General features: G+C 37.6%; 1 protein-coding gene across 1 annotated transcript in view; it reads left to right on the forward strand.

Annotated features, from left to right (window-relative positions):
• The first annotated feature begins 293 nt into the window (after positions 1 to 293).
• The window catches only part of kcnn1a (potassium intermediate/small conductance calcium-activated channel, subfamily N, member 1a), a 37,847-nt gene continuing 15,717 nt past the window's right edge, over positions 294 to 22,423 (forward strand). Inside the window, exons 1-4 of the mRNA XM_079818632.1 lie at positions 294 to 1,368; positions 16,929 to 17,378; positions 19,585 to 19,680; positions 20,523 to 20,941. Coding sequence (XP_079674758.1) covers positions 376 to 1,368; positions 16,929 to 17,378; positions 19,585 to 19,680; positions 20,523 to 20,941 — 1,958 coding nt within the window. The 5' untranslated portion in view covers positions 294 to 375. The remainder of the gene's footprint in view (positions 1,369 to 16,928; positions 17,379 to 19,584; positions 19,681 to 20,522; positions 20,942 to 22,423) is intronic.

The raw sequence follows: 22,423 nt of genomic DNA on the forward strand, positions 1-22,423 counted from the left end.
AGGCTTTTCGCCGTAACAGTAACCAATTTATAACGTGCACCTGTCACGTAAAGTGGTGCTCGTTATTTTTAATATTGTCATTCAATTGCACAGGCTTGAAAAAGAAAATCCCGCCACGGCATTCAGCTTTCGCCGCGTGCATGACCTTGCTAATACCCAATTCACATTTCAGGTTTAATCTTATCAACTGTAAACATAAAGCGGTTTTCACACGAGGGCGGTGTTCATCTCGGTGATGACGTCACGAGGCAGGTCTTGCTCAAGCCCACCAATGAGACAAGGCAGATCGGTTCTTTTGGGGCACATCGCAATGAATGGGTGTCGGTGCTTTACAAGGCAAAGGAGCAACCACAACAAGACGCGGATATTGAGGGGATGCGGCATCGGCACGCGGGAGCTGTCCACCAGCCGCACACCAACGACGCGGACGCTCGTGACAGTCAGAAGGAAGGATCTCGTCCAGTCGCCCCGCTCTTTAGTCTGCCGCCCCCACCGCCATCGATAAAGGAGCGATCCACCTCCTCGCATCATAGCCGAGATGTACAGTCTTGCCCGGACAACGGCACCAGGAACGGCGAGTGCCTGCCTTTGACCGGCCGCTGCAGCCTCGCACCGGGAGCGCACAGTGACCGTGAGTCTTGCGACCACCAGCCGCATCCGTTTCCAGGGGCCTCATCTGGCTATCAGTGTCATTCTGAGGGGCTCTCGCAGAGCAGCCATTCTCCTCAGCAGAAATCTTCCGTTTCCCCGCAGCCCTCCCCATCTGATCTGCTGCCGCCGCCTCTGCCTTCGCACATTTCTTATACGCGGGATACGCGCCAAAAGAGTGCTAATTATTACAAACAAGAAATTCTACAGAGTGGCGTCGGGGAGGGGGGGCGTCGAGACCAAAACCAGTTGCTGCAGCAACCTTGTTATAATCAACAAAGGGACCCCTCCTTTGAGCTACTCTTGCCAAACTCTGGTCAAGGACAGATAAATGCACGCGAGGAAGCCGAGAAGGAGAGGCAATTAATTGAGCCTCAGGCTCAGTTACTGTTGGGCAGCAGCTTGCCCATCAACTACTGCATCGGCAGATCGGAGCAAGTGTGCAGAAACCAGCAGGCGCTGCTGTTGCAGCATCAGCATCAGCATCAGCAGGCTCTCGCGCAGGAACACAGCCTCCAGCGGCAGCAGAGTGACCGAGGCGGCAGGTACCAGGAGGGGGAAATCGCACTCTGTCAGCCGTATCAATGCGAGCGCGCGCTAGAGAGAAACTCGTCGGTGTCTAGCAGTGAAAACAGCAGCCCCCCGTACGGCTCCAGCAGTCAACTGTGGCCAGAGCCTCACGACAAGGAGGAAAGGAAAAATCGAGCAGGCAAACACAAGGTAGGTTATTTATTTATGGCCACCAGCACAGCTTTCAATATGTCACTCTTATAGAATACGCTGCGTGATATGCGACCACGCCTGTCGTATGTTGTTGTTTTGCTGCCCTTAAACGAATAACCGTGAGGTTAAGATTTTGAGTCGGCTAATTTGATTTGCTAAAACATGTATTCGTAAGCAGCCTATCAACATGATGACATCAAGCACACTGCATCTCATGCATACACTCACGCGGACATAAAAACCCACTGTGCCTCTCTCTCACTCTCACTTTCACACTCACATACACACATGCCCAGTTCCCTATCTTTGTGGGGACTCTTCATAGACGTAATGCTTTTTATACTGTACAAACTGCATATTCTATCCCCTTACTCTAACCCTACCCATCACAGAAAACTGCATTTTTTAATTTTCAAAAACTATTCTAAATTAGATATGATTTATAAGCTTGTTTCCTCATGGGGACCGTGGGGGGCTAAATTGAGGTCCCCATGAGGAAACAAGCTTATAAATCATATCTAATTTAGAATAGTTCATTCAGGTTGAAGTCCCCACCGGGATAGAAAAACATGAACACACACAGACGTTTGTTAAATTTATCTGCATAGTGCATATCAAAACTTGACATTTCTCTTCTGGTGAAGGGTCTTCTTGCAGTGCCCACATCTGTATTAAAATATAGTTAAATATGATCATTCAAATGGTGGGGAAAAAACATGGAAAGGTTTGACAATCATATTGTCTTAATTAATTTGTCTTAATTAAACTCCTAAAATACAATTTCAACCAATTCTTACAGCCACACAAAGGCACAACAACACAGTAGAAATCCAGCACTGAAACTCTAGAAAAAAAAAAAAGCTTTTTGATTGAATTTTGATGGATTTGAAATTAATTTTCAATCTTCGTTTCCTCCTAGTCTGAGCACCCGACAGGACAGAACATAGTCTAAAATGAGATCCGATTTCACTTATAACTCAATTATGATTTACCCAGTTACTTCATTTTTTCTTTTGAATCGTTCTTTACATGTACAGAATTCAAACGAATGAGATCCAATTTCGCTCATAACTCAATTATGATTTACCCAGTTCATTTTTTCTATTGAATTTTGAATCTTTCTTGACACGTACAGAATTCAAACGAATTGAAACTACTGCAGATATCTGTGTTAAATGAATCTGTGCCACTTTTACAGCGTGCCCAAATGATGCCCTCATTATTTGCCGCGCCAGTGCCTTCATCTGCAGATCATTCAAAAGACTCGAACAGCTCCCAGGGCTCCATTTATTTTTCTGACCCTGTTATCTGATGCCACTCACCGAGGCTCCATTCATGTCTCCATTCTGCTTCATGCTCTCTCTCTCAAGTCCTGAAATATCTTTTATTAGGTCGATCACAGTGGCTTATCTCCTTAGGTGGTAGTAGCCAAGGCTCATAAAGTAAAGACTTATACACACCGAATATATGGACAAATAATGCGGTGATTCAAATGTGGATTAGATCAAAAGCACGAATCCATTTCCTGCAGTAGTACTTTGGCTTTCTCGTTGTTCTTCATCGAGAAACATAAACGTCCATTCAGTAAAACACACCATATCAGAGGTATCTCTAATGCAAATGATCACCTTTTGTACACAGGAAAAGATTTTAGATTCTCTTCTTTCTAGATTGTAGTTAATAATTCACTTTAAACGTTGTAATTCCTGCACCACTTGTCTCACCAAATGGATTTATAACAATGACAGAAAACTAAATTATGAAAAAATATAAATTCAAATGGGTTTTCTGAACAAGTTACACTTTAAGCACCTTTAGTTAAAATGTTGTACTATGGTTCACCAAGTGACTTTTTTTAGCTGTTTCAAGGCTGGATTAAACCCAAGTGCAGCACCGGTACGACAGGAAGAAAGCTAACAAAGGAAGAAAAATAAACTGACCTTTACAAAAAAAAAAAAGAACTCTTGATATCTGATGCTAGATAGTTGAAAGGAAGGATACTAATGAGAGTGTACAGTCAAAGGAAATTCATTTAGGCAGAAAGTCTTATCAGTTGGGCAGAATAAAGCGTACAAGGTGGAGTCAGAGACCTTTACTACTTCTGAATACTGTGCCCTATTGTGCACAAGCTTTGTTAATGGCAGACATGTTGCTCCAGTAACGCAAACAAAGGGACTTTTGGAATACATAAACTATCCATTATTTTTCATCTGAAGAACTGCAACAAATAACCTTCGATATCTGTCCCACACATCCGTTTATTGATGCTCCATTTCATTTAATTATATCATTAAATTAAGCTTTGATCCTTAGATCACGGGTGCTTCACTCAAGATGTGTCCAGCTGTACGCTTCAGACACACGGGCAGTTTTCCCAACAGAAAAATGAGGGATTTTTTTTTTTTAAATCAGGCTTTATTTTATAAATTGAATTTATAAAAATTATTCTGCGGTGAAGTAAATACTATAGAAAAAGAATTGATATTAGTACTCAATTCAGGCTTGTAGAAATGAAAGCTTAAATATCATCGTTATAAAATAGACCCTTTTCACAGACTGTGATGGCGCGTTTTAACGGTCATCAATATCATAAATCCTGCAATTTTTTGTATTTTCATATTTTTTTATTTTTATGTATGTACATTTATAACACTAATACTTTGTATTATATTACTTTTGCATTAAATTACAAAAAACAAGTTACCGCTGCTGTGAGGGTGTTTCTAATACAACGTCTATGGGAGTGATGGTAAAAATTAACATCTTTCTCTTTTTTCACTGCCGTTATCAATCTCACTCTCTTTTTTTTCCCTCTTTTTGAAAGTTGTGAAATCACTATCCGGTTGTTAAGTCTGACGTCACGTGGCAGCGCTTCTGGGTCCGAACGCTCTCATACCACAAGAAAAACAACAAACGGTGCTAATATACATACACAATGTGGTCTAATACTACAAAAAAATATATAATCATAACTGTTATCTCCATATCAAAATTCCAGATGGCCAGACAGTGATTCAACTTTTATAAATCGCTAAAATATTAATGTCTGTGACGCTGTGAGCACAGAGACTTTTGTGTAGACTGTAAATATTTTAAATGTTTAACTTTTTAAAATGTTTGATGGTTAATATGAATAAAAATGGGGACACAAATATATTTAATGTATACTCTCATTCACCGCGATAAAAGTTAACCCAGCTATGATGACTTCCGCTCTGAAAAACCTGTAAATGTGGAAAGGGTTCTCAACTTTTCTGATACTGGTGTTCCCATCATGCACTGGGGCATGAATAATTAATAGGGCTGATTTTTCGCTGTTTTCCAGCTGTATTAACACTGTTTTATCATTGCTTTTGTTGTTAGGTTTAGTAACATGCCATTTTGTGACATTTGGAGTTAATTTTCTTCTCAAAACGACATTCATAGTTTCATAATTCAAAAACTATCCATCGAATGTTACCGTCATTGTGTATTGTGTACCAAGTATTGAAGTTTCTGTGTTCAGATTTATATACTGCATGACTTCTATTATGTTGATATGGTATATTGACAATAGAAATTGTATTATTTACTTATATATTTTTAATGCCTAGTACAGACTGCACAATTTTCAAACTCCCGAATCACTGCTCCTTTCACACTGCATGACTATCTGGATTCTGGGCCAGCATTCAGTTGCTGCTGTGTTCATACATGATAGATCGGCAACAGTGGGTTTCACACTGCATGACTGTAGAAGAGGAAGAATCACTAATCTAATCTAATCTAACAGCTCCATCCCGTCCGCAAAGTACGTTTCACACGCGAGAAGTGAGAAGGAAACAACGCTAGATCACACGTGCGTCAGACTGGAGTTCTCGTGCGAGACTGGAATTGTTATTAAAAATATAGACTGCAGTGCAGGTACTTGCGGTCCAAATTGTCTGTGTGCTGATTTGCAGCAAAAAAGAGAAAAATAAAAAAAAATTATGGCGGAGGAAATGGTTGGGACCCTACGGGGTTTGGAAAAGTATGGAAAAGTATGGAATTTGATTTGAGTTATTTCCAGGTCTGGAAAAGTATGGAAAAAATAAATCAGAGTATGGAAAAATATTTATGTTTCCAGACTAATGTCCCAATTTCATTTTCTAAATATAAAATTAAGAATTTCTAAATGTATATAATAAATATATACACAATCGTTTTTTTCAATGAATGAAAAACTTGTAGCCTAGCTATGGCAGTAAAGGTCAGACCTGTGTGTTCCTTCCTTTTCACAGTTCAACAGTGGTTAACACAGCACTTTGTAGTTTGAGAAAGCAAGTTGGGTTTGAGGATAAAACAGTCGATAGTGGAGTTCTTAAAGGAATCGTACACCCAAAATGAAAATTTGTCATTTATTCACCCCATGTCTTTCAAAACCATAAGACTTTATTATATTAACATTTTTAATATTTTAAATCTGAGAGATTTCAGTCCCTTTGTTAAAGGACTTATTCACCCCAAAATGAAAATGTCCTAATAATTTTCTCACCTCAATGCCATCCAAGATATCCATGACTTACTTTCTTCAGTGAAAGATAAATTAAGTTTTTGATCAACCAACTGAGTTGGTGCCATTTTGGATGGCATTGGGGTGAGTAAATGATTAGGACATTTTCATTTTGAGGTGAACTAATCCTTTAAATATCTTCATGTGTCCAAGATTTCCAAGATTAACAAAAGTCTTATTAGTTTAGAATGACATGAGGGTAAGTAAATTATGATAGAAATTACATTTTTGGGTAAATTAATAACCCTTTAAAAAAATTGTGACTGATTTAGCATTTTGATCGTTAAGGTAAAAAAAGGCAATATTTTAATATAGGATTTCTAAATATTAGATAGCCTACATAGAGGTTTTGACTCAGAGTGTAACAGACTTGTCGGCACCAATAGCATTGTGGGTAAGTGTGTCGCCATGTAGTGCTGTAGTGCTTCGGTAGACCCGAGTTCGAGTCCGGCCTCATGGACTTTTCCCAATCCCGCCCCTCTCTCTCTCCCACCTTACTTCCTGTCTAGCTACTTTCCTAATAAAAGGCAAAAACGCCACTACTAAATCTTTAGAATGTAACACTTGTTAGCAGTTGAATTTGAAAACATTTTATCAGAACAAGTTAAATATGGTCGGAAAAATCTGTAGGAAGTCTGGAAATTCGAGTCTGGAAAAGTATGGAATTTTGAAATGAAAATTGTGTAGGAACCCTGGGAGACACTGATTGTGTTCTGCAAAGAGAGTTTGAGGTAAATAAATCTTTTTGCACCGTGCTGCTGTTACGGCTGGTCAAGCAAATGTCTGTGCTTTGTTTCTGTTTGATTTAATTGTAGATACATCTAACGTTATTAAAATACTGACATTCTGGTCTTTAACTCCTCCCCAAACCTCCCGCTACCCTGTCTCTTGCTCTCTCATTGGCTGTAGGTCATCGCCGGTGCTATTTTCAGTCAAAACACATTTCACACAGCAGGAGTTTGAATCGCTGACAGGTCCAGTTATTTAGCATGCCAAATATCTCACGGGCGTCGTCAACTCGTCTGCGATTCTCTCTGATCGCGTCTTTGATCATTCACACTGCGTGATTGTCACTCCTGTGCATGAGCACCGATTTGCCTATGATATCGGGCAGTCTGATCTCGGCATCAGTAAAACATACACTTTGAAAGCGTGGTTTAATGTAGTTTTATATTGTTTGAGGAAAAAGTATTGCAAAGAGAACTTCAACTAAGTAGAAATTACTCAACAAACTTTTACTGGCCAAATTAAAGTTACATATTTTCTTTGTTCATTTTACTTTTACTTTTTAAAAATGATAACATTTTTGAGCAAGTACATAACCAGCCAGTGTTCAAAACTATCTCCTTAATTTAGCCCGATTCACAACGGTAAGCTTGTAATAATGTGTTATAACCAGTTTTGGGGGTAACATTAATGCATTACTTTTCTTAAAAAGTAACTAAGTAACTCATTTAGTTACTTTTTAAGGGAGTAATGCAATATTGTAATGCATTACTTTTCAAAGTAACTTTCCCCAACACTGGTTATAATTTGAGTTGTACTGGTGGATTTCCACGGGAAATTCGAGCATGTATTTGGGTCTATTACATAAAGAAGTCCGGTAGTAGTATCGCATGTGAGGATGCTGCAAGTGGCGGATCATTTATAGCCTTTTCTCACAGCAGCTGGAAAATAATAAGGTAACACTTTAGAATAATGGTCATTAGTTAATGTATTAACTAACATGAACTAACCATGAGCAGTACATTTGTTACTGTATTTGTTCATCTTTGTTAACGTTAGTTCATATAAATCCAGCTGTTCATGGTTTGTTCATGTTAGTTCACAGTGCATTAACTAATGTTAACAAGATTTGAATAATGCATTAGTAAATGTTGAAACTAACATTAACAAAGATTAATAAACGCTTTATAAGTGCAGTTCATTATTAGTTAATGTTAACTAATGTAGTTAACTAATGTTAACTAATGACCATTATTCTAAAGTGTTATCAATAATAAAACTTAACATTTTGAATGCAGATTGTAAAAGTCCAAATGACAGTCATGAGTGACAACTGGAGATTCACCTGTAGTCAAGCAAAAGATTAGACTGTACAGAAATTTAAATCTACAGGTAACGCTAATACACACTAAATGCATGTAGTCACGCAATGCTGATGTCGTTAACATTAAAAATTTGAGAACAAAGTATAACAATAATAATAATTTGCACGGTTTGATGTGATATGAGCTAAGCGATCATTCGATTTAATCACCGTTGGTAGCACGATTTTTTGTAATGTTTTTTTTCTCAGTTGGTCAGAATAAAAGTGGCAGACATGTTTGTTGCTTGTTCAGATGACGTTTTGCAGGGACAATTCTTATTTTGGTCATACTCCAAGATGTAGAATCTATGATTCTGAAGTACAGTATCCACACCGGAGCAGTGACGATGCACAACCTACGTAAAGACGATAATTCCGCAAATAACTGCAATTGCAAGTTTCAAACAGAGATGGCGACAAGGAGGCAAAACGTACAGACTGCAGCTTTAACTTAGTTAAGTAGAGTTTACTTATTTCAATATGTGAAATTTACTTAATTTTTCTTTTGCAAGTTTTTGTACTCAGAAATTATAAAGTACATTTTACTTAAGTTTTTTTCAGTGTAATACTTTTCATAAATAACTTTAAATCAACATGCATAACATTTGGCTGGTGCTCTTTATAAAATAACTGTTTACTTGTGTGGGCTGATATACTTTTTGTTCAACCACACTGTTCTGGCTAATAGCTTAAACAAAAACTATTTTGGCTAAGAGGGACAGATCAAGTATATAGTTACAATATCCTTTGACACAAACTGAAACCTAATAGTTGTTTGCTAGTGTGGCGTGTGTGATCCACAGTTCCACAAACACAGACATTGTGCTCTGAAAGGCTTAACATACAACTGTGGTTCACTTGTAAATGCTTTCTTATTCTTCCTTCTTGTCAGTGTTTAGTTTCCTTTTGACTGGCCTCCCTTTGCTTGCTCAGTGATCCTTGCTCTGGTGTCATGTGAAACATCTGATAAACCTCTCTAATGTAATTAATTAATGGATTCAATGATGAAAAATTAAAGACTTCATGAAAGAAAACAATCAGCAATTTAGTGTCATATCGGTCCTATCTCCATATTAGCACAATGTTACTGTTATCAAACTGTCTATGGGCAGTGTTTGATATGTTTAAGCACCAATATCTAAACCTGCATTACTGCCTTCTCTCTAAAATGAAAACAGGCCCGGTGTTAATTCTCTGCATTATTTGTGACAGCTTTAACATGTAAACAAAATTGAACTTTAATAAACTCATATAGCAGCATGTGTCACAGAGGTTCTCCTGTTATAAAGAGTTGTACCACCTCAGGGTTTAATGCTGTTGTTCCAAAAGCCATAAAAAAAGCAATTTTTAAGAAAGAGGACAATGAAAGGGCTATATTTAACCATTTAAAGTCTCCTTCTAATAAAGTCTTTCTTCCTTTATCTTCCTAGCCACCTCGTTTCCTCTGTGACTAAAAGGTCCGTTTAAATGGGATCAGTTTACTCTAAAGGTTTTACGGAGGACATTGAACCACAACAGAAAAGAATCACAGAGGCGTTCAGTGTGTTTGGGTAGGCACATTTACTGCGTTTTGTTTCTTTGTGCGTTTAATATTGTCTAGCGTCATGTCAGGAAATGCATAGTTTAATCTCAGTCGACCCCCACAGGCTATTGCAAAAAACATGAGTCTGGTGAAAATGGAATTATTACTTTTCATTCACTAGTGATACCGAATGGTCAAAATGTCAGTGTGATAACAGGAAATGTGTTAGACAGGGTGTTGGTTAAAGTGAAAATATGAGAAAACACTTAACCTCAGTTATTAGAACGTGGTTTTTTTTTTGTTTAAATATGCAAATATCACGATATGGAAATGTCTTGGAAAGAACATCTATACTGAAATAATTAAACCTGAAATCAAAATGTTAAAGGGAAGAAATGGTTTTAGTCTCTAGCTAGATTATACGCATGCAAACATTAAAATCATTTTGTATTCCACACTAGTTTGTTCACTCGGCCGGGGTTCTGTTTATTATTATTATTTTTTACAATGAATTCTTTTTGAATGTGACCTTGTCAGGTCAGACCCAGTTGTGTTAGAAGGAAACACTGAAAGGTTGCATAACACACGTAAGCACAGAGAACGGTGTGAATTTGTATAATGCACTGCAAGTACCCTCTCTTGGTCCTCCAGTACAAAATGTGTCCTTTTGGAAAACATGCCTATAGTGATGTGGTTTTGCATTATAGCTTTCATACAAAGGTAGATGATTCTGTTGGCATCTTCTCTCGTCACGAACGCTGCACCGGTTGCAGTGATTTTAATACCATCAATTTCAAAGTGGCCTCTTCTGTGTTCAGAGCCTCCTATTAATAGTACTGACATTACAAATTTGACACACTCAAACTTGCATTAGCTGATGGGGTGTTTGGAATTGGTGTTGTATTAAGTTCAGAATAGCCACACTGTAAAAAAAAAAAAAAAGATAGAATCAATAAGTTATGACAACAGATGTTTTTAAGTTATTTTAACTCATCAAAATAAGTTGAGCATTTCAACTTTTTAATGTAAGTCATACAACATTCAATCATAGTTATATGCATGTATGAATATCTACATCTGTAGATACACATTATCACCTGTGAAAGGTTATACCATTTCTTTGGGAATTTAAATCTCAGCAGTTTTTAGAGGTTGTGGTATATTGGAAAACTCATTGATTGTTACTGTGAGTGGCGACAGCATCGGCGTGTTCGTGTTGACCGATCCAAGATGGCGGACGAGTCAACCTGTCTGGAGTGTTCGAATGGGTATACAAATCTGGGCCCGTATTCATAAAGAATCTTAATGCAAAGAGTAGCTCCTAGTGACAAAATTCTAAGAAAATTCTTAGAAATGTGGGCATTTACTCTTAAAATTAACAAAAAAATCCTAGTAAAGAATAAAGTAATTCAGAAAGCATCTTAACCCTTAAAAGAGGTCTTAAGATCAAATTTGTTAGGAGCACGGACGAGGACTTTTAAGATGCTTAAGAGTTTCTTTAGCAGCGGAGAAAATGGCAGAAAGACGAAGAGGGAGAATAAATGTGTTGCAGACAATGGATGACAGTGACTTACTAAGACACTATAGATTAGATCGTGCAGGGATCATGTTTGTTGCATTAAATCCAACTTTCAAACCAATTAAATAGACATGCCAGCAATTGGAAATAGTGGAACAATGTTTATAATTCTAAGCCAATCAAATACCTTTTAGGAAATTAACAGCATGGTAAATAATAAAAGGATTTATATACATATATATTATGTGTGTGTGAGTGAGAGAGAACGGTAAAATAGGACAATTTGCTCTTGTAATTTCAAAGTGAAGGCTTAGAATAGACCCTATACTTAAAAGCGCTCCTTTTTTCCCCTTTTTGGACAACCAACCAATCACAGTCTTCAAAAGACTGTGTCATACGTAGCAACGGGGTCAGCCCCGCCTCTTCACTAAGATAAAAGTTTTTGTATTTTCCTTGCTCAGAGTTTCTCTCAGATCGGTCCCGAATAGCTCATAAGCTAAGACTCCTATGTAAAAGTTTTTAAGCTAAATTAGGAGTTTTCTGAGAGGACTCTTAGAATCTTTATGAATACGGGCACAGGTGTCTATTACACAAATGTAACAGACGTCTAACCAAAGCCCAAGAATAGACTAGTCATCTAGAACATGAACATGTCAAAGAAATGACAATGTAGCACCTTGTAATCACTGTTGCCTTTGTGCATTATGGAATATCATACATCTCGTTAATTTGGCAAAAAGTACATGTAACCAAATGCAAGGTTATTTTGGCAAGAAGTGGGTTATTCATAGCCGTACTATAGATGTCTGGATGAGATTTTACATTCCTCAACAGTCTAATTGTTTGTAATCAGAGTATGTGGAAAGGACACACTTATCTATTCCATATTCATTTGATCAGAATTACATAAACAATGTTTTCAGTTTGGATTTAGTTTTGAATTTGCTGTTTACACAATAGCCATTTAAACAGCTAGAACATGAGCGCTAATGAATAGGTTCTGTGGAAATATATTGGGTTTTTATTACCCAATGCAAATATGAGGTGACAGCTAACACAAATTTAATTAGTAGTCAACATCAGTAATTTGTGAAGAAACCTCTGCTAAAGCCAGATTTTGCCTTTTTTCTCTCTTTTATTCAAGAATGTAGAGCATGGGCCTGATGTATAAATATTGCTTATGCACAAAAAAGGCAATGAAAATGAAATGTGTTTATGCAATTTTCCCCCACATATCGGAATTTATAAAAATGAACCATGCAAATATGTGCTCACCTTACAGACACACTAGACCGTGCGTACGCACACTTTTACTGGAGTGAGTGAAGTAATGAAGAAAAGTTTTCCATTTAAACATTTCCTTTTCCACATTTAGATTAAATATGTCACTCTCATTAATGGAGTTAAGCACTGAAATTACATTAAATTATTATCCAGAAGTTACAACATTTTTATACGGATTTTGAAGAAAATGGTAAGATATGTTTTGTCAGTGACACGCTGAGTTGGTCAATAATTTACAATGCAGAAATAAGGCCTATCTGTTTCCATTAAAAATATATATAAACATCCTAAAATATATGTTTACCTTATAGGCAAAATTGCATAAATTTGATTTGTTTAAAACAATTAAAAATACTATTTGACCAGCGGAAAAGAATGAGAATAACTCTTAAAACTATAATTTTTTTATTTATTTATTCTAAAATGAGACAAGGATACTGAATGATTTTTAGTAATGTAATGTGACGGCACAAATGGCATTTATAGTCATATTTTCTTAGTGTCTTGTACCATTAAACATGGTATCACGTGGATGGGACTATTCATATGCAAATGATATGCAGATGACATTATGCATGGTGTTGTAAGCTCCATATATGGTTATTTCAGGGAGGAGACGGGGTGGAGATGCATGTAACGCACAATCTTCCGCTGACTGGGTTTTATAAAGGGTATTCTGTGCCGGTTCTGTGCGTACCCAAAATCTGGCTTTTGTGCGCACGCAAACTTTTAGGATGAAATCTACAGAAAGTTTTATACATGAGACCCCAGGTACAACCAGAATCTCTGTGATGATTACTTGTGGCACTGATGTTTAGTACATGAGCATGAAGACATTTTTGAAATTATCATTATTATTTTTATTTATCAGTATCAACCAATACTGAATGTTTAGTTCATGCTCATTTTCTCTATATTTACATTTAGATTTTCCATTATCCAACACATACAATGTATCTTATGAACACTAATAATTTACTAACACTGTTAAGTGCAATCTTTAACAAATTTCAACACCAATATCTATTTTCTAGCTGTCGATTATGATGTTATAATGGATAAAATTCCGTGTGGGATTTGAAATGATTGCTTTTAGTTATGGATCACTTATTTTTTTTCATCCAAAATAGTACAGAATTTTAATATCAGCCATGTAACTGTTATCTGCCATAATATTAAAATAATTATCATATTGGCCAGATTTTTAATATCAGTGCAGCCCTAATTGCTTTTATAAACCTGTTCTAAACAAGAAGTATATATAATGAAACCTCTATAAATAAAATGTCTTTATATGTGGATGACGTTTTATTATATGTGACTAAACCTCCGTCTAGTATCCCTGTAATCTTAAAAGTGATCGAACAATATGGCTCATTCTCAGGCTATAGAATTAATCTAAATAAAACGAACTCATGCCAGTTGGGTTTAAAGATCTTTCACAAATTTCAGTTTAAAATAGCTAGGAATAACTATCAAGTTTAAATCTTTACGAGAAGCCAACTATGCCCCCTTTTAGAAAAATTTCAAAGAAATATTCAGTTCTGGAAGACTCTTCCTATTTTGTTTATAGGTAGAGTAAATGCCAAGATGGTTTTTCTCCCACAACTATTATATCTGTTACAAAACACCCCTTTATTTCTTTCCAAGTCCTTTTTTAAGCAACTGGAATCAACTATCCTACCCTTTATTTGGAATTATAAAAACCATAGAATTAAACAACTACATCTCTCCAAACCTAGAAATGTGAAGGGGTCATGCCTTTCCAGACTTCCACTGCTATTACTGGGGGGCTAACCTCAGAATTATATCAATGGTATTAAATGATAAAAGTGGACAATTGGACTGGCTCAGACTAGAACAAGATGAATATGATCCTGGTGCTGTGATTCTTTCAACAACAAGCTGTAAAAAAGACATTTACAGAAGCAGCCCTGTCATTAGCAGTGTTATTCGTATTTGGAAACAAATTAGAACTCATTTTGGGGTGGAGATGTTACCTTTATCAATTCCTATAGCTGACAATCCCTCTTTCATACCTTCCATACTAGATAAAGGTTTTCAGCAATGGAGAGATGCAGGAATTCACGTAGTAAGTGATATGAATCAAGGTGGTACTTTTGTCTCCTTTGAAAATGCAAACTTCATAGAAGTCATTTTTTTAGGTTCTTGCAAGTCAGGAACTACGTACGATCCTACCTAAACAGCTTAGCAACAGTTAGTTTCTTGTGTTGACACCTTTTTGGTAAACGTAAAATGATATCCTGCATTTATAATACCTTCCAGACCTCCCAAATACCTGCTACATCTTCAATAAAAAGTTTATGGGAGGAAGAATTAGGGTCAGACAGAGATTTCAAATGACTTATGGGCGGGGAGCCTGGAAGAGATTAATAGATGTTCTATAAAATCCAGACATTGCCTCATCCAGTTCAAAATCTTGCATAGACTACACTACTCTGAAACAAAATTATCCAGAATATTTCCAGGTATCTCTCCAAAATGTGACAAATGTAGGACGGCTGATGCGACCCTGCTTCACAGTTTTCAGTGTCATCTCTGAAATAGCTAATCAATCTATTGAACCAGAATAGTTTTTAATTGTGTTTGGTGTTTCAAGACATGAGCGCGGTGTGTCAAAGTCACAACAACAATCTCTTTCCTATGGACTTTTAACCGCCAAAAGCTTATTTTAACATTCTGGAAAAATAGCTTTGGCTATTCCAGCTTTGGCTTGACACACTCACAAATACACTTCATCTGGAATGGATACGGCTCTTTCTAAGGAATAAGAGACAACAGTTTGCTAAAACTTGGGAACCCCTAGTATTTAGGGGGAGGAGGCCGAGGTGACCTGGAGGAAAGGGACGTTGACTTAATTTGAGTTAGATCTAAGATCCATTCCATGGTTGACCTTTTGTTTTATTTTTAGGTTTTTTCCCTATGTGGTGTGCATCAGGCAGGCGGATGGGTGGGTGGGTTGAAGAGTTTTGTTTTAAGAGTTTTCTGTATATTGGAATAGGTGCATATGTTTGCATGTATGTACTATTGCTGGGGGGGTATACCGGTTCATACCGAATGCCGGTTTTTATTTTTGTTATGATATGAATTTTTATTATACCGCAATACCGGTGTATATCGTACAGCGGAGAATTCAAACAACGCGCATGAGAGTGGTTTTTATTGACATATTTCTAATTCTCTATTGCTCTAAATAAGGAACCAGCACAGTGTATGCGCACATATTAAATCACGTCTTCTTAAAATGAAATATATGTGCAATAAAGACACTGATACAGCCATACGTCTGAAATCACAGAAGACAATGATGTAGACTGAAAATTTCAAAGACGAATGGGCAAAAAAGTAACAATGCCTGTATTCTTACTTCTTTATATGTTAAACTGATGTGTGTTCAGAGACTAGTGCTATTATTGGTTGTTGTCTCCCCACAGCATCATTTTGTGGGGCTTAGCAAACCTGTATTAATTCGAGTGTGGCATTTTTCTACAATATTCACTCACCATGACAGTAAAATAGGGCATTCTAGTCAATCTACTGCAGTAGGAATGTGGTTAACACCCGGTCATGAATGGGAGGAAATCTACGTCATATACCGCAAAACCGGTATGATTTTGAAAAATACTGTGATATAATTTTTTGGCCCAGCACTAGTATGTACTACAAGTATACTTAGGTGGCATGTGCATGTAGGAATGTTAGTTACCTGTGTATGTATGTGTATATATGTATGTATAAATATGAATAATATATATACTATAATAATACTATATATTATATAGTCAATACCTGCAGAAGAACTATAACTTTTGTTCGATTTTTGTTTACATAAGGAAATACGAAGGATCTTGAGATTTGATTTCTGTTCAGTTTATCTGTACTCGTATCCAATAAAAAAAGAATTATATAGAAGTTATTTAATAATCGCAATTATTTGAGATGGCTGGATAACCGCGATAATTTTACATAAATTCCAGTCACATTTTGTCATTTAAATAAGGCCTAATTGTGAGTATTACAATTGTAGCTCCACTTCATTTTTTCACTACTTGCTCACCTGTGAGAGACACATCTCTCCAGGAGATCCAGGAGTGTGAGAGAACACCAGTACCACAGCTTTCACATAGCCCACTCCTCACTCCAGGCTAACAGTGAGCCATCCAAACGTCATTATACCTCTTCATATTGGGATATTTCGCCCCGAACCATCACGATTTCTGCACATCTGTTCTGTGTGGGTAATTTCTGCCATTGTATACTTTCAGAGGGCTGAACTAAAAAGAAATACTGTCTTTTTTTACCCATATTGTCTGAGCAGTATGTTTAGCGGACCTCACAGTGTGCTCGTTATAAAATTCGATCACAAATGTATTAAAGTATATTGATTTATACTTTATGGATTGTTTACTATACAATTAACATTTAGTCATTGCGATACACCGAGGAGTGAAGATGCTACAGTAGGTCTTCTGATGAAATGAGCCTTGGGACACTCATGGTCATGGAGCAGGGCCAACAGAGTAGATTAATGCTGGGTTTCTGTGTATATGCTGCTGACACCTATTTGTCTGTATTTGATTTTTGCTGACAGGCACATGCTGAGCGAACAAAGCTGAGCCATGCTGGATCCAAGCCCTCCCTCTCCGAGAGCAGTCACTCACTCCCTCAGATAGCCATGAACAGCTGCAAGTACAATGGAGGAGTGGTAAGACCACTGGGCAGCCTGGCGGCGTCACGACGCAACCTAGCAGAGCATGACTCTGAGACCCAGCCGCTCCAGACTCTTCACAGCTCCGGCCTGGAAGTGGTCGTCTCCAAGGGAGGTGGCGAGGACCCCAGCAAGGCGTCCAATGAGAGCCTGGTCAGAGAGAGTGGCAACGCACCACAGAAAAAAAATAAAGATATTGGCTACAAGTTGGGCCACAGGAGGGCACTTTTTGAAAAGCGCAAGCGACTTAGTGACTATGCCCTAATATTTGGTATGTTTGGGATCGTTGTCATGGTAACAGAGACTGAACTGTCCTGGGGGGTTTACACTAAGGTAGGTGCTTGCTCTTTTCATGTTTTTTTTTTTCATATAAGTATGCAAAATATGCACATGACAGGATCCAAATGCTTGAGAACACAGTGAAATTCTGGGATTAGAAAACCTAAACCTAAAAATAAACAGAAATAAAGAAATGTATAAGTAATGTTATACTCTATTTATAGGTTGCTAATACATTTGTACATTAAAAAATAAATTTTTGACATATACAATAATTTTACAACTGGACAACTTTACAATAAAAAATTTCAAGCAAATTATTAAGCTGACAATCTTATTTTTAATAAAGAAATCTAAAGGCTGATTACAAAAATGTAACAATGCATTAATTCTAGCACTGTGATTGGTCTGCTAGAACCAATCCCTCAGGTCAAAAAAAAAATCTGCGATAGGGCCGCATTTCCTATACACATTTCCACTTGTGGAATATAAATGATCAGTTTTTTTGATATTTTACAACTTTTTGTAAATGTTACAAAGTTTTTGATCAACATGCCCATGGACACTGTCTACTAGCGTGTGTAATAGCACACGCTAGTAGACACGGACAACGATGCAGAAGTGTAAATGAAAACCGACGCGTAGCCTACGGCGTAGGTCCGACGCAGAAGTATAAATCAGCCTTTAGCATTAAAATGTAAAATAGTGAAGTTTTCACTAGTGGTCTCAGTCTTTTGGAGCCCACTATTCCTCATGTCATCCCTCATAACCTTTGGCATATATAGCCACCATCAGACATTACATTAATATTTGTCCTCTAAACCGCATTGATCTACTCTGGGATGTAGCTCTTCTCATCTCCTTACTGTTGTAGTCTTTTTCACAAGCAGTACTGGAGGGCTTACAGAGCAGAAATGCTTTAAACTTTGAGGTAGGCCTGTGTTACAGACAACTCCCAAAGCAATTCTTAATGCAGGGTCCACAAAATGAGGTGTTTGGTACTGTGACCACTCAGTTCCCTTGAGATGTGGATTTTGTAATGGTTGTGCTATTTCTAGCCCTGTGGGAGAGAACTGCTACACTGCTACTGTCACATTCAGCTGAATTAACCGAATTATCACATGGCTTGATCTTGCACGAAAAAGAAAAAGAAAAGAAAAGAGTGGAACAATGGCATGTGAATGTCAGCAGGAAAGAAAGGCACTCCAGATGTGTTTGTTAGGAATCTGACCTTTGAAAAAAAAACCTTCCGGTGACCAACAGGTGCAATAATTAGTTTACAATGCAATTTGTCACACGGGAAATTTATAACAATTTCAGACCTAATTTTTTCGTAGAGGGACCATTGGGACCTGGGGTTAAATTAGAAGGGGTAAGGGAGTCTAATTTCACTGTTAAAATTGAATCTTTTAATTGCTTTTCTGTGGTTACATAAATTATGCACACTTTCCTCACTTCCTCATACTGGCAGAACATGAAATTTTGATTTGAAAATCTTTGCATACAGCTAGTTTCCTTCAAAAAGTCAATCACTTTTTGTATATTTAGAATATAATTATTTTGACACGATTTACAGATACATTTTGTACCTACCATAACAAAAAGGTAAGCTAAAAAACTGAATTGAAACTAATTTAACTAACAAACTTTTAAGTGTAACGTACCAAAACTGAGGTTTACTGTATTTGACTATTGACTGATATGGTTTGATGGCCTAAATGGGTATTTTATGTACTGAACTACATTTACCATACCATTTATTATCAGTCTCTATGAAACATGCCGATCTGTAACCCTCATTCTGTTGTACAACACTAACATTTCAACTAGCAAGTCCCTCACTCCCACCAACACTGAGATGACAGGACAGTGCCGAAAAACACGTTCAAGTATTCACATCATCAAATACACCCACGTGCATAGCGTGATTGTCCATGTACTGTATGTCATAGGCGAGTTTATGGCGAGAGTAAACCTAATATCAAACCTAATCAGATGTTTTTGTTCCAAAAAGCATGAGGTTCATTTGTTGCTATGGGGAATATTATGGAAAGAGATTTTTTTTTTCCTTACACAGTGGGGATTAACTCCTCCAGGGTAAAGCAATGCAGTGTATTGTGACGCAGACGGTTTAGACAGCGTCTGTTCATCCAAAAATATTGAATTTAGTAACCGTGATTTTATAACTTTAGCATAAGCTGCAAGTCTGTGTGGTTATTTATGTTCATACTAATTGTGTGTTTTGTTTCTCTTGCTGCAGGAATCTTCATATTCATTTGCACTGAAATGCCTTATCAGCCTTTCCACTGTTATTTTGCTTGGTCTTATAATAATGTACCACGCTCGGGAAATACAGGTTAGTTCTTGAGTATCAACAAACAGAATTCAAAAACATTTTCAAGCAGGCTTCCCCCATCTGCCATTGGCTGGCCATATCGATAGTCCCACCCCCAATTCATGACATTGGTTGAGCCAATTGTGCAGGGCATTTCAGCATGGATACCTTTTGCTGTTACTGTTATAGGATTATTGTTTTGCAGTTTTTTTGCTGATTTCTATCCTGTTGTTGATTTTTGTCATTATACACTGTTAAGGTTTATGTGTAAAATGCTGATATAGAAAACTAGTACACATTTATCTTTGCATCTTTGCAAAGAATACAAAAATATTAATAATTCATTTTTTTTGAACCTGTAATCCATTTTTGTTATTTTAGTATCACTGAGATGCTATTATGGGTTTTATTAATATTTTGAATTTGTTTTTATTTTTTAGGCTATATTCCCACTTTCAATTTAATTTGAGTTCAAGTTTTAGTAATTTTGTTGTGTGTCATTTTTATATTTTAGTACATCAAGTTAAACTTAAATGAAAAAGAGTTTATGGGCTGAACAAGATTTAGCATTTAGTGAACAATGCAAAATGAAGTAGTCTGACACAACTCAAAAATCTTAATCCATCATGTTGCCTTTTTTAATTATTTATTTTATACAATTCCTTTATTACAGTGAGTGTTTACACTTTTTGAGGGAATCAACCTGGTTTTATTGTTGTCTCTGCGTAATAAGCTGGAATACAAGATGTTTTTTTACCGTTGAAAAAATGGTTCACCTTTAAGCCATCGTCTGACATTACAGACATTTTTTTTGAGAGTTTCTCTCAACTTCTCTGCTAATATACCCTGTTCTTCACCTGCAGCTGTTCATGGTGGACAATGGGGCGGATGACTGGAGGATAGCCATGACATATGAGCGCATCTTCTTCATTGTCCTGGAGTTACTGGTGTGTGCCATTCACCCGATCCCGGGCCAGTATGTGTTCACGTGGACGGCCCGGCTGGCTTTCACCTACGTGCCCTCTGTGGCCGACGCCGACGTAGACATCATTCTTTCCATCCCAATGTTCCTCCGCCTCTACCTGATTGGCCGGGTCATGCTCCTCCATAGCAAGCTCTTCACCGACGCATCCTCACGCAGTATAGGTGCCCTCAACAAGATCAACTTCAACACGCGCTTCGTCATGAAGACCCTCATGACCATCTGCCCGGGCACCGTGCTGCTGGTCTTCAGCATCTCCTCCTGGATCATCGCGGCCTGGACCGTTCGGGTCTGTGAGAGGTATGGCACCACAGCGACTGTGATCCCGAGCTACACAGCTATACCCCTCCCCTCCACTCGTTCTCGCTCTCTTTTTCTGTCTTTCGCTCTTCTTCTCTCTGCATCTCCCACTCACTCATTCCCTCCAGGAGCATCTCCAACAGCCTCACGCTGCCTGTATGAAGAGCTTTTCTCCCATCAGCTCTGCGATTGCACCACAAATCCCAGTCCATGTTTTGTAAGCTGTATTAGCAATTGTTAAATAATTCATGACTGCCTAATTGTTTGTTTGCGGAATGGTTTGTTTTGGTAATTTTGAGGAGCCCCGAGGATACCCACTTCAAAAACTGCATCATCATGATCTCATCCCATGAGGCAGTGTAGATTTCGATATATTAAGGCACATTAGGAAGTGGACATACACAGCCTTGTTGGGCTAAAGCAGCAGTGTGATGAATGGGTTAGATTCCAAAGACAATGATCATTAACTGTTTTATCTGTACTGTGTCTTAGCCATTCCTGCCTGTGTTACCTGCTTCTCCTCACCTTTACCTCTCCAACACATGCCTTGGACCAGAATTAATTTAATCAGAATTAATCTTTCAAACATATCTGAATAAATAGGGCTGTGCGGAAACTTCAAGCCCCATTCACACCTCCAGCAACTTGCAACGACAAACCAACCGTAAGTTATTGCACTTGATTAATCTCCTGTGAGATGCTGTACGCGAGTATCGGCAAGACTAGGAGTGTATACAATATTCAAAATGAACCTAAAAACTGCGATACCTACGGTACGTACCGCGTTACTCTCATGGCGGACCGAATGCCCCCTGCTGCCCCGGCCCAGCCCTGGCCCATTGTTGAGGTTTACCTCACTTTACCTTATGTCTCAATTCTTAAATAGAAAATAGTAATCAGGGGGTGTAACGGCACATATTTCTTCCACAAATTTTTGGTATTTGTCTTATGTGTACACGACGAATACAGCGTTGTAGCCTAACCACCATTAACCACCAAAATTCACAATAAGCTCCACGTTACTTTCCATAAGAAACTAAGTGTCATCTCTCTATTTTGTCCATTTTATCATGAAATAAAAAAAAAAAAATTCAGTTTTGATGCGCTTTAATGTGGCGTGACATTTTGCTGTATAGGCGCCTCAGTTCAAGCGGCAATGCAGAGCGTAAATGAACGCACTCATCTCTTCCTCTTTAAAGGGTTAGTTGACCCAAAAATTTTAATTAGCCTATGATTTACTCACCCTCAAGTCATCCTAGTAGGTGTATATGACATTCTTCTTTCAGATGAATAAAATCTGAGTTATATTAAAAAATGTCCTGGCTCTTCCAAGCTTTATAACAGCAGTGAATCCATCATATAACTGCTCCACACGGCTCCAGGGGGTTAATAAAGGCCTTCTGAAGCAAAGCGATGCGTTTCTGTAAGAAAAATATCCATATTTAAAACTTTATAAAGTAAATGATCACCAGTTACCACCAG

The sequence above is a fragment of the Gobio gobio genome, assembly GCF_949357685.1.
Source record: "Gobio gobio genome assembly, chromosome: 6".
Taxonomy (NCBI): domain Eukaryota; kingdom Metazoa; phylum Chordata; class Actinopteri; order Cypriniformes; family Gobionidae; genus Gobio; species Gobio gobio.